At 52.1% G+C, this 12,660-nt stretch overlaps 1 protein-coding gene across 2 annotated transcripts; it reads left to right on the forward strand.

The window, feature by feature from the left end:
* Positions 1-2,445: 2,445 nt before the first annotated feature.
* Positions 2,446-10,023, forward strand: TIFAB (TIFA inhibitor). Of its 2 annotated transcripts, XR_011525145.1 has the most exons (4): positions 2,446-2,605; positions 5,738-8,518; positions 8,969-9,107; positions 9,554-10,023. XR_011525145.1 is itself a non-coding variant. In XM_008510314.2 (2 exons), the coding sequence occupies exon 2, from the start codon at positions 5,748-5,750 to the stop codon at positions 6,360-6,362; it is 615 nt and encodes a 204-aa protein (XP_008508536.2). In that variant the 5' UTR covers positions 2,482-2,605; positions 5,738-5,747; the 3' UTR covers positions 6,363-10,023. The 2 variants fall into 2 exon arrangements, 1 of the variants encoding a protein (XP_008508536.2); XM_008510314.2 differs by having other exon boundaries at positions 2,482-2,605; positions 5,738-10,023.
* Positions 10,024-12,660: the final 2,637 nt, after the last annotated feature.

Genomic DNA, 12,660 nt, shown 5'->3' on the forward strand with positions numbered 1-12,660 from the left:
GGCCTGAATTTCAGTTCCCGTCTCCCCAGCACCCTCACAGCTAAGAGCTCTGCTCAGCTTCTTACTTTGGAGCCCTTGCTTTCACTTGGTCCTCAGCCTCTCATTCCACCTGCTTTGAAACCAGCAGACATCTGGAAGGTGGAACAGAAAGATGAGTTCACTTCTCTGTGGTTCTCTTTTATCTGGGCACTTGGTCTCTCAAGTCCTGAGCTCCAGTTTGCATCTCCCCTGTCCTGTGACACCCCTGAGAGTCTCAGCTGCCACTTTCTGCTCAGCCTCTGGGCCCATGTTGCTTTGGAACTGGCAAATGGCCCACAAGGAAGAAACCTGTTGGGCTTAAATTAACGGGTCTTTCTTCTTTCTCAGGTCTTAACCTTCAAGTCCTATCTGCCTTGTTGCTCTCCGATGCCTTCGAACAGATTTTTTTTTTAACCCAACTTTTAGAGTTGTTCTTTGTGGGAAGGTTGGTCTGTTGTAACCTGTTCCATAGCTGGAGCTGAAATCTGATCATCAATTATTTGTGTCCACTCCCATTTGTTGAGTGCTCTGTGTGCCAGACACCATACCTAAACTGCATAATGCTTTTTCTTTTTTTGTCTGAATCCTCACAATGGTCCTTTGAGGTAGATGCTAGTACTATTCCCATTTCACAGAAAATCTGAGGGTCAGAGAGGTGAAAAGATTTGCCCAGGATCAGGTAGTCACAAAAAAATCTAGAATTTGAATCCGGATACAGCCGACACCAAAGCCAACCTTTAACTGCCAGGCCACCAACTTCTCTAGTTTAGCCCTGAGATTAAGAGTTGGCTCTAAGGCCTTCTTCCTCCAGAAAGCCCTCTGCACACACTCCTCAGGCCTCTCCCATCCCTGCCTTTCTGTTGCAATAACTGTTCGTGCCAAGGCTGCCTGGGCTCCCCGTGGGAGTGCTCACATCCTGTGCATGACCCTGATGGTGCACTTCCTTCAGGGGCTCTCACACACGCCTGGCACAGCTCAGTGCATGTTGGAGCTCTGAGAGATAGTGGAGAAGATGGAACACAGGGAGGCCGCTTGTGGCTAGTTCGTGATTGACTCCAGGGGCAGATATAGTTCCTGTCTCTGGGGGAGCTGGTTTCCTGGGGGAGCCTCAGTGGTGGTGTCACACTGGCTGGGGCAGGCATGGATGGCTGACGGTTTTCAGAGTTCTCTGTTTTTCTTCCTTAGTTACAAGCAACCAACTAGAGTTTAAAATCTGAGAATGAAGGAAGCAGGCTAGGGGTCCAGAATAGTATAGTACCCAGAGGGGCCTATCTTCCAGGGTGTGGTGTGCTGAGACCTCAGGGGCCCCGAGGGTCACCCACAAGGGGTGCGTAAGCAGTGGGCCTGGGAGCAGTGAGGCAGATCAGGGAGGTACCTGCTGACTGACAGGAGTGGCCTGGCCTGCACCACTCACCTGTGTACCCTCCAAGAGTCCCCATGAAAGCCAGGGTTGGACGGGAGAAAGAGGAAGGATCATGCTGTTGTTCTGGGGCCTTAGGCCGGGCACTGCCCCTCCCGGGGCCTCAGTTGCCCCTGTATAAGCTGGGCACCTGTCTCTTGCCAGTGTGGCAGGTTGGTGTGTACAATGAAGGCAATAGGAACACACTGGTGAACTATGAAGAGCTGCGCCATGTGAAGGGTCAGCACCATTGTGACACTGGGTCACCTCCAGGATGGCCCGAGCCATGATGCTGGGCAAGCATCCATCTTGATCTCTTCCAGACTGTCCTCGGAGGCCAGCAGAGCCCGGGAGGAGGAGTATAGCAGGTGTCCTCAGCTGTCCTCCTGCAGGGGAGGCCACCCTCTGAGTGGCTGTTTTATCCCTTCCCATGAGGCCCCACGTTCTCCTGAGACACTCAGTGGACTTCTCTGTTGCCCACAGCCCCCTCAGCCGTACCAAGTCCAACCATAATGGTCTCCACACTGTCCCTCTGTCCAAAGAGGCTCCTTTCTTCTTTATTTTTCTTTTTTCTCTCCCCAAAGCCCCAGTACATAGTTGTATATCCTAGTTGCAAGTCCTTCTAGTTCTTCTATGTGGGACACTGCCACAGCATGGCTTGATGAACAGTGTGTAGGTCCATGCCCAGGATTCGAACTGGTGAACCCCAGGCTGCCAAAGCAGAGTGCACAAACCCAACGGCTATGTCACGAAGCAGAGTGCATGAATCCCTGAGGCTCCCTTTTCTAACTGGCCTGGGATGCCTTTGCCCCTACTGATGGGCAGGAGAGAAGAAGGACTTGGCTGATACCCTGGACACAGATCTCAGGATCCCTGGGGACAGACGGGACAGTAGAGACTGGCAGAGTTGAAACCCACCTGTCAGGGCCTGTCCCAGCAGGAGTCCAGGCTGGGGTTTCTCAACCTCTCAGCACAAGGGTTGCACTTCTGCAATGGGAAATCACACTGTTTTTCTTTCCTTTTTAAAGGGAAAAAGGAAGAAAGCACCAAGCTGATAAGCACTCTGACACATCACATCCTCAAACCTCAGCTGTGATCATCATCCCCAGACCCGCCCCGGCCTGGAACCACTCCCTCCCGAGAGCTCACAGCTGCAGCATCAGAGCCAGATGTGCCACTGGCAGTAAGGTAAGTGGAGGTCAGAGGGGCTTGAATCCACAGTGAGGGGAGCAGGCCTGGCGGGGCCGGGAGAAGGGCCCCTGCTGGCTCCCGCCAGGTGCACACCCCAGAATGTCTTCCTCCATCTCATCCTGGAGGTGGTGTTGGTAGGGCTGGGTTTCTACTTCCCCAGATCAGCTAGGGTCCTAGAGGCACAAGACGGCCTCCTCAGGAGCTCGACTCTGGCGGGGGTCTCTGTCAGCTCTGGAGGGCTCAGTGGAGCAGAGAGAAAGGTTATATGAGCAGTGGTGAACCTTTATTTCTGAGGGAGTCTCTTAGGGTCCCTGGGCCATAGGATTTGTTCCTAGAAGTGAACTCTGAGTTTCTGGCCGGGCCTGAGGCCTTGGAGGCCTGGCCCAGCTGTCCTGGGCCCAGCTTATATCACACACTTCAGGAAAAGGCTTTCTGGAAGCTGGGGCCAGAAGGGGGTTGTGGAGGGAGGCAGGCGTGTGTCTGTGTGTCAGGAAAAGGGGGTGTCCTGAGGGGCCCACCCCTCACCATCAGAATGGAAGGTCCTCACCATTTGCCTACTTCATCCAAAAGGCAGGAGGGGTAGAGGGCCTGGGCAGTGGGGCACAGGGCAGCGTGGCAGCTTAGATCGGAAGCCTCAGGGGAGACAGGAGAGGAGCTCAGGAAAGACAGGACAAGGACCATGTAATGTGAAGATGGACTGAACGGGGGTTGGCCAGGTGCCCGGGGCGGGGGAGTCTCCCTGTTGTGGGGGTGAGAGGGCAGAGAAAGGAAAAGAGCTTCATAGATGAGGTCGAATTTGAACCAGGCCTTTGAAGATGAGCAGTATTTGGACACAGAGTTTGGGATGGAGGATGCGTTCTTAGCAGAGAAAATAGTGTAAGTAAAAGCCTGGTGCTTTTTTACATTAGTGCATGTGTCACTTGATGGGGTTTCATTCTGGGAAATGTGTCTGTTTGGTGATTTTGTCGTTGTGCGAACATTACAGAGAGTACTTACACAAACCTAGATGCTATAACCTACTATGCACCAGGTAATACGGTGTAGCCTATTGCTCCCAGGCTACAACCCTGTCCAGCAGGTTACTGTACTGAATACTGCAGGCAACTGTAACACAGTGGTAAGTATTTGTGTAGCCAAACATACTTGAACATAGAAAAGATGCAGTAAAAATACAGTATAAAGGATAAAAAGTGGTACACCCTCACAGGGCACTTACCAGGAATGGAGCTTGCAGGACTGGAGGCTGCTCTGGGGGAGTCAGTGAGTGAGTGGAGTGAACGTGCAGGCCGAGGACATCACTGTGCACACTGCAGACTTTATAAACACTGTTCACTTAGGCTACGCTACGTTTATTTTAAAGACGTTTCTTTCTTCAATAATAAATTAACCTTAGCTTACCGTAACTTTTTTACTTTGTAAACTTTTTTTTTACCTTTTTGACTCTTTCGTAATAACACAGCTAAAACACAAACACATTGTACAGCTGTAGAAAACATTTTCTCTCTTTATATCCTTATTCTATAAGTTTCTTATTTTTAATTTTTTTTTTTACTTTTTAAACTGTTTCATTAAAAACAAAGACACATAGGGGCCAGCCCAGGGGCATAGTGATTGAGTTCACGTGCTCCACTTCGGTGGTCCGGGGTTTTTGGGTTCAGATCCTGGGCACACACCTAGCACTGCTTGTCAAGCCATGCTGTGGCAGCATCCCACATAAAGTAGAGGAAGATTGGCACAGATGTTACCTCAGGGCCAATCTTCCTTACAAAAAAAAAAACAAAAAACAAAAACAAGAACAAAAGCAAAAACACTAAGACACAAACAAATGCATTTGGCTAGGCCTACATAGGGTCAGGATTGTCAATATCACTGTCCTCCACCTTCACACTTTGTCCCACTGGAAGGCCTTCCAGGACAATAACATGCACAGAGCTGTCATCTCCTATAACAATGCCTTTTTCTGGAGTAGCTCCATTATAATCTTATGGGGCCACCGTCACATATACAGTCCATTTTTTACTGAAATGTCATTATGTGGTGCATGACTGTAATTAGTTATTCAAATCCACTCAGTCCTGTTGAAGGTTGTTCCTGTAGAAGCTGGTGGCAGGTCCTGGGCCACATGGGGTTGGTGGATGTGGCAGAGAGTTTATGCTCCTCAAACCCCCAGGAACAAAGCTGACTGTTACAAGTAGCCTTCCCACATGTGCAAATGAGATTCTAAAGGACAGATTGTTGATATAGTTGCTGGGACAAAAGATGTGTGCATTTCCCACTGGGGCAGATATGGCCAGTTGCCCTCCCAGGAGCCCTTGTCAGTCCTTGAGTGAGATCTCAGCCCCTTCCACCTCCTTCATCAGGACCTGTCTTCTCTCCCAGACAGAGGATGGCATGCTCACGGCATTCACGCCCATAAACCACTGGGCATGGTGCCAGGCTCATAGGAAGCACTTGGAATGTGCTAGCTGTTTTTGTTCTTCCTCTGGGTCTCCAGGCAGCCTTCCTGACCCCCAGGAGCAGGCTGGGCTTCCCTCTTCTATGTCCCTCCATAACACCTGGTGCTAGAAGCACCTGTCTCCTCCACCAGCTGGGTGCCCTGGAGAGCAAGGGCTTGTCCTCCTGTTGCATCTGCTTATCCTCAGCAGCTGGCCAGTGCCTGGTTCAGAGCAGAGCTCAGCAAGGGTTTGTTGTGTGACTGTCAGATACAAGGAAGGTGTATTCTGTCTGTCCTTCTCTTCCCATGAAGCAGAGCCAGATTGTCCTCAAATGACAATAGACCACCAAAACCCCACCCCCAAGCTGGTATGCCTTATACCTTGCACAGACAAGGACAGACATATCTAAATTACAAAAACTAAAATTCAGAGAGGGTGGGTGGCATGTCCTACTCGCAGAGTGTGACTGTGATGAAGCTGGGACTAGAACCAGTGGGCCTGATCTTCCACTCCAATTCCAGCCTTCGCTCCATCCTGGCTTAAGCAGAATGACTGCATCCCCAGTCAGTGCTTGGCTCTGTTTGGCTGGAGGTGGGCAGTGGTCCCTGAGATGCGCCAGCATGTCTGGGCTCAGGAAGTCAGAGGTGTGTCTGGCTCTAACCACACCTGTGTGTCTGTATTCCCTCCTTCCCAGGGTCCCATCCATGGAGAGGCCCCTCACGGTCTTGCGAGTGAGCCTGCACCACCCCACACAGGGCCCGGCTGCTTTCACCAATGTCCCACTGCAGCTGCAGCACGACACCAGCCCGCTGCTGGTGGGGCGAGGCCGGGATGCCCACATCCAGCTGCGGCTCCCCAACCTCTCCCGCCGACACCTGTCCCTGGAGCCCTACCGGGAGAAGGGCAGCGCTCTGCTGGTCTTCTGCCTCAAGGCCCTGAGCCGCAGGGGCTGTGTATGGGTCAATGGGCTGACCCTGAGGTTCCTAGAGCAGGTCCCCCTGAGCACCGTCAACAGGGTCACCTTCGCCGGCATCCAGATGGTGGTCCATGTAGAGGGAGGCACGTCCCTGGAGGCCTTTGTCTGCTGCTTCCATCTCAGCCCCTCGCCCCTGATTTACAGGCCCCAAGCTGAGGAGACGGATGAATGGGAGAGCATCCCCCAGGAGCAGCCTCCCCCAGGTTCAGGAGAGCGAGCGCTGGGTCACCTGGGCTTTCTCCATGGCCCTTCCCAGATTCAGGACGACCCTCCTCAGCCAAGCCCTGGAGGAGGAACAGAAATACAGTTCCAGAGGGAACGCCCAGACAGCCTGCTCTGCTAGCACCACCGGCCGCCAAGGGCAAGCGTCAGCTGAAACAGGCCCTGGAATATTCGAGCTCCATCATGTGAGGTTGACAAGCAAGGCCTGCCTGGCTAATAATGAACCGATTCTGCAAACACGAATAGGTTGGGGTGGGGGGGAGCAACCTCCATGGTTACAGCTATGCAAGGTAACAGGAACTTCATATACTTTTAGAGGCCCTGAGGGGTTCTCCGACCCTCTCTCAGGCTTTCCCCACATTTCCCCCTCTTGTCTGAGTAGGAGTTACTTTATGTTGCTAATTTTGTGTGCTGCTTAAGAGCTGGAGCTTGAGGTTGCCCCAGGAATGCATGGACACATGTAACAATTACGTTTGTGGTAGCTCCAGGTTACCTTCGACTTTCAAATACCCACAGGCACTTGAGGCTTAGGGAAGCCTGCATTTAATAAACTGCAAGTATTTCATTAAGCTGGCATGCCCAATAGGATTCCCTGATCCCCAGATGGGCTGCATGCATGCCACGTTGTCATGCAGAGCTGGGGGTGGGAAGTATGGAAGAGGTGTAAGAGGAAATTGGAAAGGTGGGGCTCACATTTCTGGAAAGGACACAGGCAAAGCTCAGGGCTTCCTGAGGATGGGGAACTGGGGGCTGGGCCTGCCTGGAAATTCATTGTCACCATCATCCTCTTCATCTTCACACTATACCCCTCTCTGTCGTTTCTGGATCTAAGCTTTGGCTGACCAGAGGGCAAAGGTCTTCAGGGAAAGGTGGCTTCCCAGAGCAGTGGGCTCTTTCAGGACTAATACTATGAAACAGTGGGGTGGAGGTGTGTTAGAATTCAGCCCAGCAGTTCTTTCACTCAGAGGGGGTCATATACCAATGGCCGTGGGGTGGTCTTTCCTGATAGGAGACTAGGAGGGGACCAGGCAGGCAAGGGTGGGATAATTTTCTCGGTGAACAGGGGAGCAGAGCACAAGCAGCCACTCTCCAAGCCATCCTGGGGGCATGTGGGAGGCAGATTTGGGGTGGGCAGTCAGGAGTGGGTCTTATCCTGTTCTTTACTCCAGAAGGCCCAGTATTCAGGGTTTGAAGAACGGGAGACACTGTCAGGGCTGGCGAGCAGAAGACGCCATGCATGGTGTGGTCTGATAAAGCCCACCGCTTTGGAACTGCCTTTATTTTTCACACAGACATTCTAAATGCAGCAATGATCCCTCCACAGACCAAAGTGTTCCCCAGACTATGCATTAGGGTGCAGCAGCCCACATACAGAACTGAAAAGCCACAGTCTGGAGACCACCTGAACACCAAAGGCTGAAGAGAGGAAGTTGGCTGGTGGCCCCTCAATGTCCCAGGGTGCAGCTCCCCAACTCCACTAGGGAACCTCTGCCACTGAGGGAGGGTCCTCTCCCCGCCAGGAAGGAACAAACCCATCCCAGGAGGGAGTCTATGAGAGGGAGCAGTCTGCCTCCTCCACGGGGGAATCTGCGACTTGGGGTGAAGTGTCTGTGAGGCCCTCTGGGACCCAGGATGAAATGCACTGCAGGCTGAAGGATGACGGGCCAGAGACAGGACAGGAGGGAGCCAAGACACAGCCAGGTGTTGTTCCAGACTATCCGCTCACGCATCTTCTTGGGAAACTCACTGCTTGCCTTGTACCAAGTTTCAAGACAGCGAAGATCCACTCCACACTAGGGTCCATTTTTCTTGAGTAGGGAACCATTTAAATCACCAGATCCCTCACACCCACCCCCATTCTCGCCTAGAGGTTGGAATAATCAGTTTACTTTCATGGCCCTGGTCTACACATTTGATCTCACCTTCCTTTGCACAGACATCCTGAGCAGGTCGGTGAATCCCTCCCAACAATGTCGTCCGCCTTCTCTCAGCTCCCGCACACAGGGAAGCCCACGTGGTTGAGGGGAAGCACATGCATACACGTGTGGACACATACACACAACACACATGTGCTGTGGTGGCTCCAAGCTGGGGCTCTGCAGTCAGAGTGCTGCCTGGGTTCGAATTCTCGCTCTACTACTAGTGCTGTGATGTCGGACAAGTGACTGAATCTCCCTGTGCCTCAGTTTCTTCTTCTGGAAAACAAGAAAGATGATAGCTTGGTGAAGGTAGAATGAGGCACCACATCTAAAGCACCTAGGCAGCGCCTGGCCCGCAGTAAGTGCTTGGTAGGGTTAGCTTTTCTCATCCAATTCAAGGGAATGAATTGAATGTATGTGGCACATGGACTCAGCTGGCCCCCCCACCCCCCGCACACACACACCCCTGCTACAAAGAGCTACATCAATTACATTCCGACAGTGTTGGAAATCTAGGAATCATCCCCTGTGTCCTTTAAGGCATTTTAACCCTCACATTCCTCTGCTTTGCCAAGAGTAGGAGTCTTTCCAACCTGTCTGTAAATAAGACACCAAGTTCCCTCAAGTCCTGTGTTGAGGGAGACACGAGAATGCCCCAAAAATGCACTATGAGGATGCAATGGCAGATGCATCAGACAGGGCAATCTTGGCTGTAGCCTAGAGCAAGGAGGGCCACAGCTGAGCATGGGCAGTCCCACAGGGCACGTCAGCATGCTGTGACCACAGTTTCTGTCTGTTTCCCCTGAAGAGCTCAAGCTCCATGCAGAGAAGACCACGGATTGTTCACTGCTTTGTTCTTGATGGCCACTACGGAGCTGGGCAGAGGATGGATGGACAGACAGATGGGCACGGGTGCTCAGGGAAGCAGTCACCCTCACTCTGCTAAGGTATGAGCCAGGCATCCCTGGGCAGTCGAGGGCAGGGCCAAGGCCTGCAGTGGCGGGACAAGAAGCAGGCCAGCCAGCTGGGGCAGAAAGGCCTCAAAGCCATGGGCAGACAGCAGGTGAAGGTGAATATCGCTCACCTGTTCTAGGCCCCAGTGAGGGCAACCCAGACCCTCTGGCTGTGGCAGAACAAGGCTGGTGCTTCTGCCTAGTTCTTGAGCCTCTGCAGCCCAAACTCAACCAAAACTCTGAGTTTTTGGAATTCTGTGTGATGACTACTAAGGAAAGTTGACCAAGTTGACAAGGCCCCACGTCACTGAGAGAAAGCTCTCAGCCAGCACTTCCCACCCCAAACAGAGGTACATCAGCTGCCCCCAGGAGACCCTTGAAGGGCTGCAAGCAGCAGCAGTCAGGGGCTGAGCTGGCTGGGCTGATTCTGGGCCACGCAGATCCCCTCTCCCAAAGACGCGAGGAACACTGCCTCCTGGAATCAAGCCTCCGCCCACCTGGAGCACAGCTTTCTCCTAAAGAGACTGTACAAGAGGCTAAGACATCACCCCGCTGGATGCATTTGCATGTTCAAAGAAAACATTGGAGACGGCAGTGAGTACCCTGAAAGAGTGAGTTTCCTTGTAGAAAAAGTGGCATTAAATACTGCATGATTTCACTCATGTGTGGAAGATAAACAAACACATGGATGAAGAGAACAGATTACTGGTTACCAGAAGGAAAGGGGGCTGAGGGATGGGTGAATGGGGTAAAGGGGCACATACGTACGGTGATGAATAAAAATTAGACTACTAGTAGTGAGCACGATGCAGTCTATACAGAAATTGATAAACAATAATGTACACCTGAAATTACACAATGTTATAAACCACTATGATCTCAATAAAATAATTGAAAAAGTGCATAAAAATTTTGATTAATAAAAACTAAACTCACATACAAAGAAAAGGTTTCACAGCAGGCCAATAAAGAAAACATTTCCCTTCCCCTCTAATGCACGGCTGCTGCATAAGTGCGGAAAGCCAGACGTAGTCAAGGGGCTGGCTCAAGGTCTCCCTGTGGCTAACTGAAGCTGAGACGGGAACTGAGGACTGACTCTTTCCACAACAGCCCACTTAGCGGCCAGGCTGCAGTCGATGTGCAGAAGTAAGTCAGCCCCATGCAGTGTGGACGGTTCATCACCACCTCCAGGCCCTCCTCCCACCCCCACACTGAGCTGCAGGCTGGGAGACCTTCCTTCCAGTGGATCTACTGTGTGAGCCTGGTTCTCAAGCTCTGCTCTGTGTCCTCTTCTTCCTGGGCTTCCACAACCATGGTGCCTGGTGGTGCTGATGTGGCCATGCGGAGCCGGATCCTCCAGCTTCCCTTCACTGCAGCAGCTCTACCTGCGCTCCAGGTTCCAGTCACTCGCCACCGCACTGTTCCTAGAAGCCCGTGCAAGGCTTTGGGGCGAGGAGTAAACAAACCCAGCTCCTCCACCTTTAAGAGGAGATGCCCAAGCTAATGAACTCGATTCGCCTTGCAGGGCTGGGATCCCTCTTACCTTGAACATGAACTCACAGGCGGATTAAAGTGAAATAAAACCTACCATTTGAGTTACATTCTCAGCTGATTGGAAACATGCATTACCTCCCCATGACCGGGCCGTGAGAAGGGAAGTTATTATCTTTCTTTAGAGTTTGTAAACTCTTTATGGCTGAGGCAGCTTTAATCCTGATGGGGGAAAAAATGATCCAGGAATAGATTGCTCTCATTTACCTTTGTTTTCCAATCACATGCTCCAGTGGGAACAAAACATCCTAAGTGAGGGGATGTGGGGAGCCAGGTGATCCCAGACAGAAGAGTTCAATTATTTTCTTCTTTAGGCACATGAGTTGAAAGGCCTTTAAAATGCTGTTTGGCAAGAGGGTTGCTTCACAAAAATGTGCACTCCCACAACGACGCCGGCACTCCTGCGCCGTTACCGCTCTCTGCCGTTTCTTTCTGGGGGAACACAGCCTCCATTTCCCCACAATGCCACGGTGCCCAGCTCCAGACATTTGGAAACAACCAGGAAGGAGTCTGAGAAAGGATAGATTTGAATCAAAATCAAATCACAGTCCGGGAAGGAGGGAGAGACCGTGAGGTCTGGGGTTCTGGAGGGGGCTTCCTTTCCTCCTCTGTTGTTTCTCTGATCCTCTCTGTGTTACTTAATACACAGCTTACACAGAGCAGGTACTGAGCAAAACCATCAGGAGGCACCAGGCTCTGAGCCAAGCATTCTAACTGCTGGAAGGAGCCCCAGCTGAGATGTCTGCCTCACTTCCCTTCAAAGATGCAGAGGCAGGGGGTAGGGGGTTGGGAATCTTCAGAATAAAGCTGAGACAGGGATGCTCAGTCGGCGGCCAGCCACAGGGCTTCCATAATCACTTCTCCGAGGGATCGGGACAGGATATCACTCTTCCACTCATAAGCAGCTTGTGCAGATGGGCTGAGAAGAGGGACCTTATTAGGTCATCTCACTTGGGGAAGACGGGAGAAGGGGATGGGGGAGAGTGTATCAGTCAGGAAAACAAAAACCACTCTATTTCAAAAATTTACTTCAGGGAATTGGGTACACAGGTGATGCAATTCAGAGATCAGCAAGAACAGGAAGTTGCTACCTCTGCTTGCTGCCAGCCCTGGGCCTGCAGGGGCAACTGAGAGAGGCTGTGTTACCAGAGGCAGAGCAGTCACTGTGCTGCCCAGAGCTAGAACTACCATCACTGTGGAGTTTCCCTGCAGAAGCCAGGACCTCGGAGGCAGAGGCATCCAGGGGAACTGGAGCCAAAGAGGAGATGCAGTGGCTGCCTGACACTCTCCCGGAGATGCTGAGAGAGAGGGCGAAATATCCTGGCTTCTCCCCTTTCCCACCCCACCGTGGCTCCCATTGGCTGAAGGCAGCCAGAAGGCAGCTGACAAGGGAGCCTAGGAAATGCAGCCTCAGGGTAGACTCCCCAGCAGTACAGAGCAGAGGCAGGAAGAGAGCGATGGATCTGAAGGCAAACAGTCAAAGTCAGCATAGGGACATGCCCACTTCAACACCCCTCAGCCCTTGCCTGGGGCCCTGGGGTGGCCACCAAAATGGAGAGGGGGCCTACAGTGCAAAGGGCTTCACCACCTGGGGGCTTCCTGGAGGCAATAGGCAAACACAGATCCCCCACTACCATCCCTCCAAACTCTGTGACCTTTGACCTCTGTAAGAAAGGAAAGAGGAAGGCACAAAAGGATAAGTGCAATCCAGGAAAGAGTGAGGCGTGGCCTGGCCTGGCCCACACAATGCTGCTTGAAACCCCCTCCCCTCCCACCTCAGAGGCAGGGCGGCAGAGCAGGGTCCGAACCCCCACTGCACTCCACTTACTAATTCTGACACTCCCTTCATCACCCAAGCCACTTTTCCTCCTGTGTGAAATGTGGACACCGTCGCTGCCGACCTCACCTCTGTGAAGACTGAAACACACAACGTGTAAAGGAACGTAGCACGCACACCTCTGAAATAATCAACGCCAGCCATTAATGTTAACTGCCA

The sequence above is a fragment of the Equus przewalskii genome, chromosome 13 (assembly GCF_037783145.1).
Source record: "Equus przewalskii isolate Varuska chromosome 13, EquPr2, whole genome shotgun sequence".
Taxonomy (NCBI): domain Eukaryota; kingdom Metazoa; phylum Chordata; class Mammalia; order Perissodactyla; family Equidae; genus Equus; species Equus przewalskii.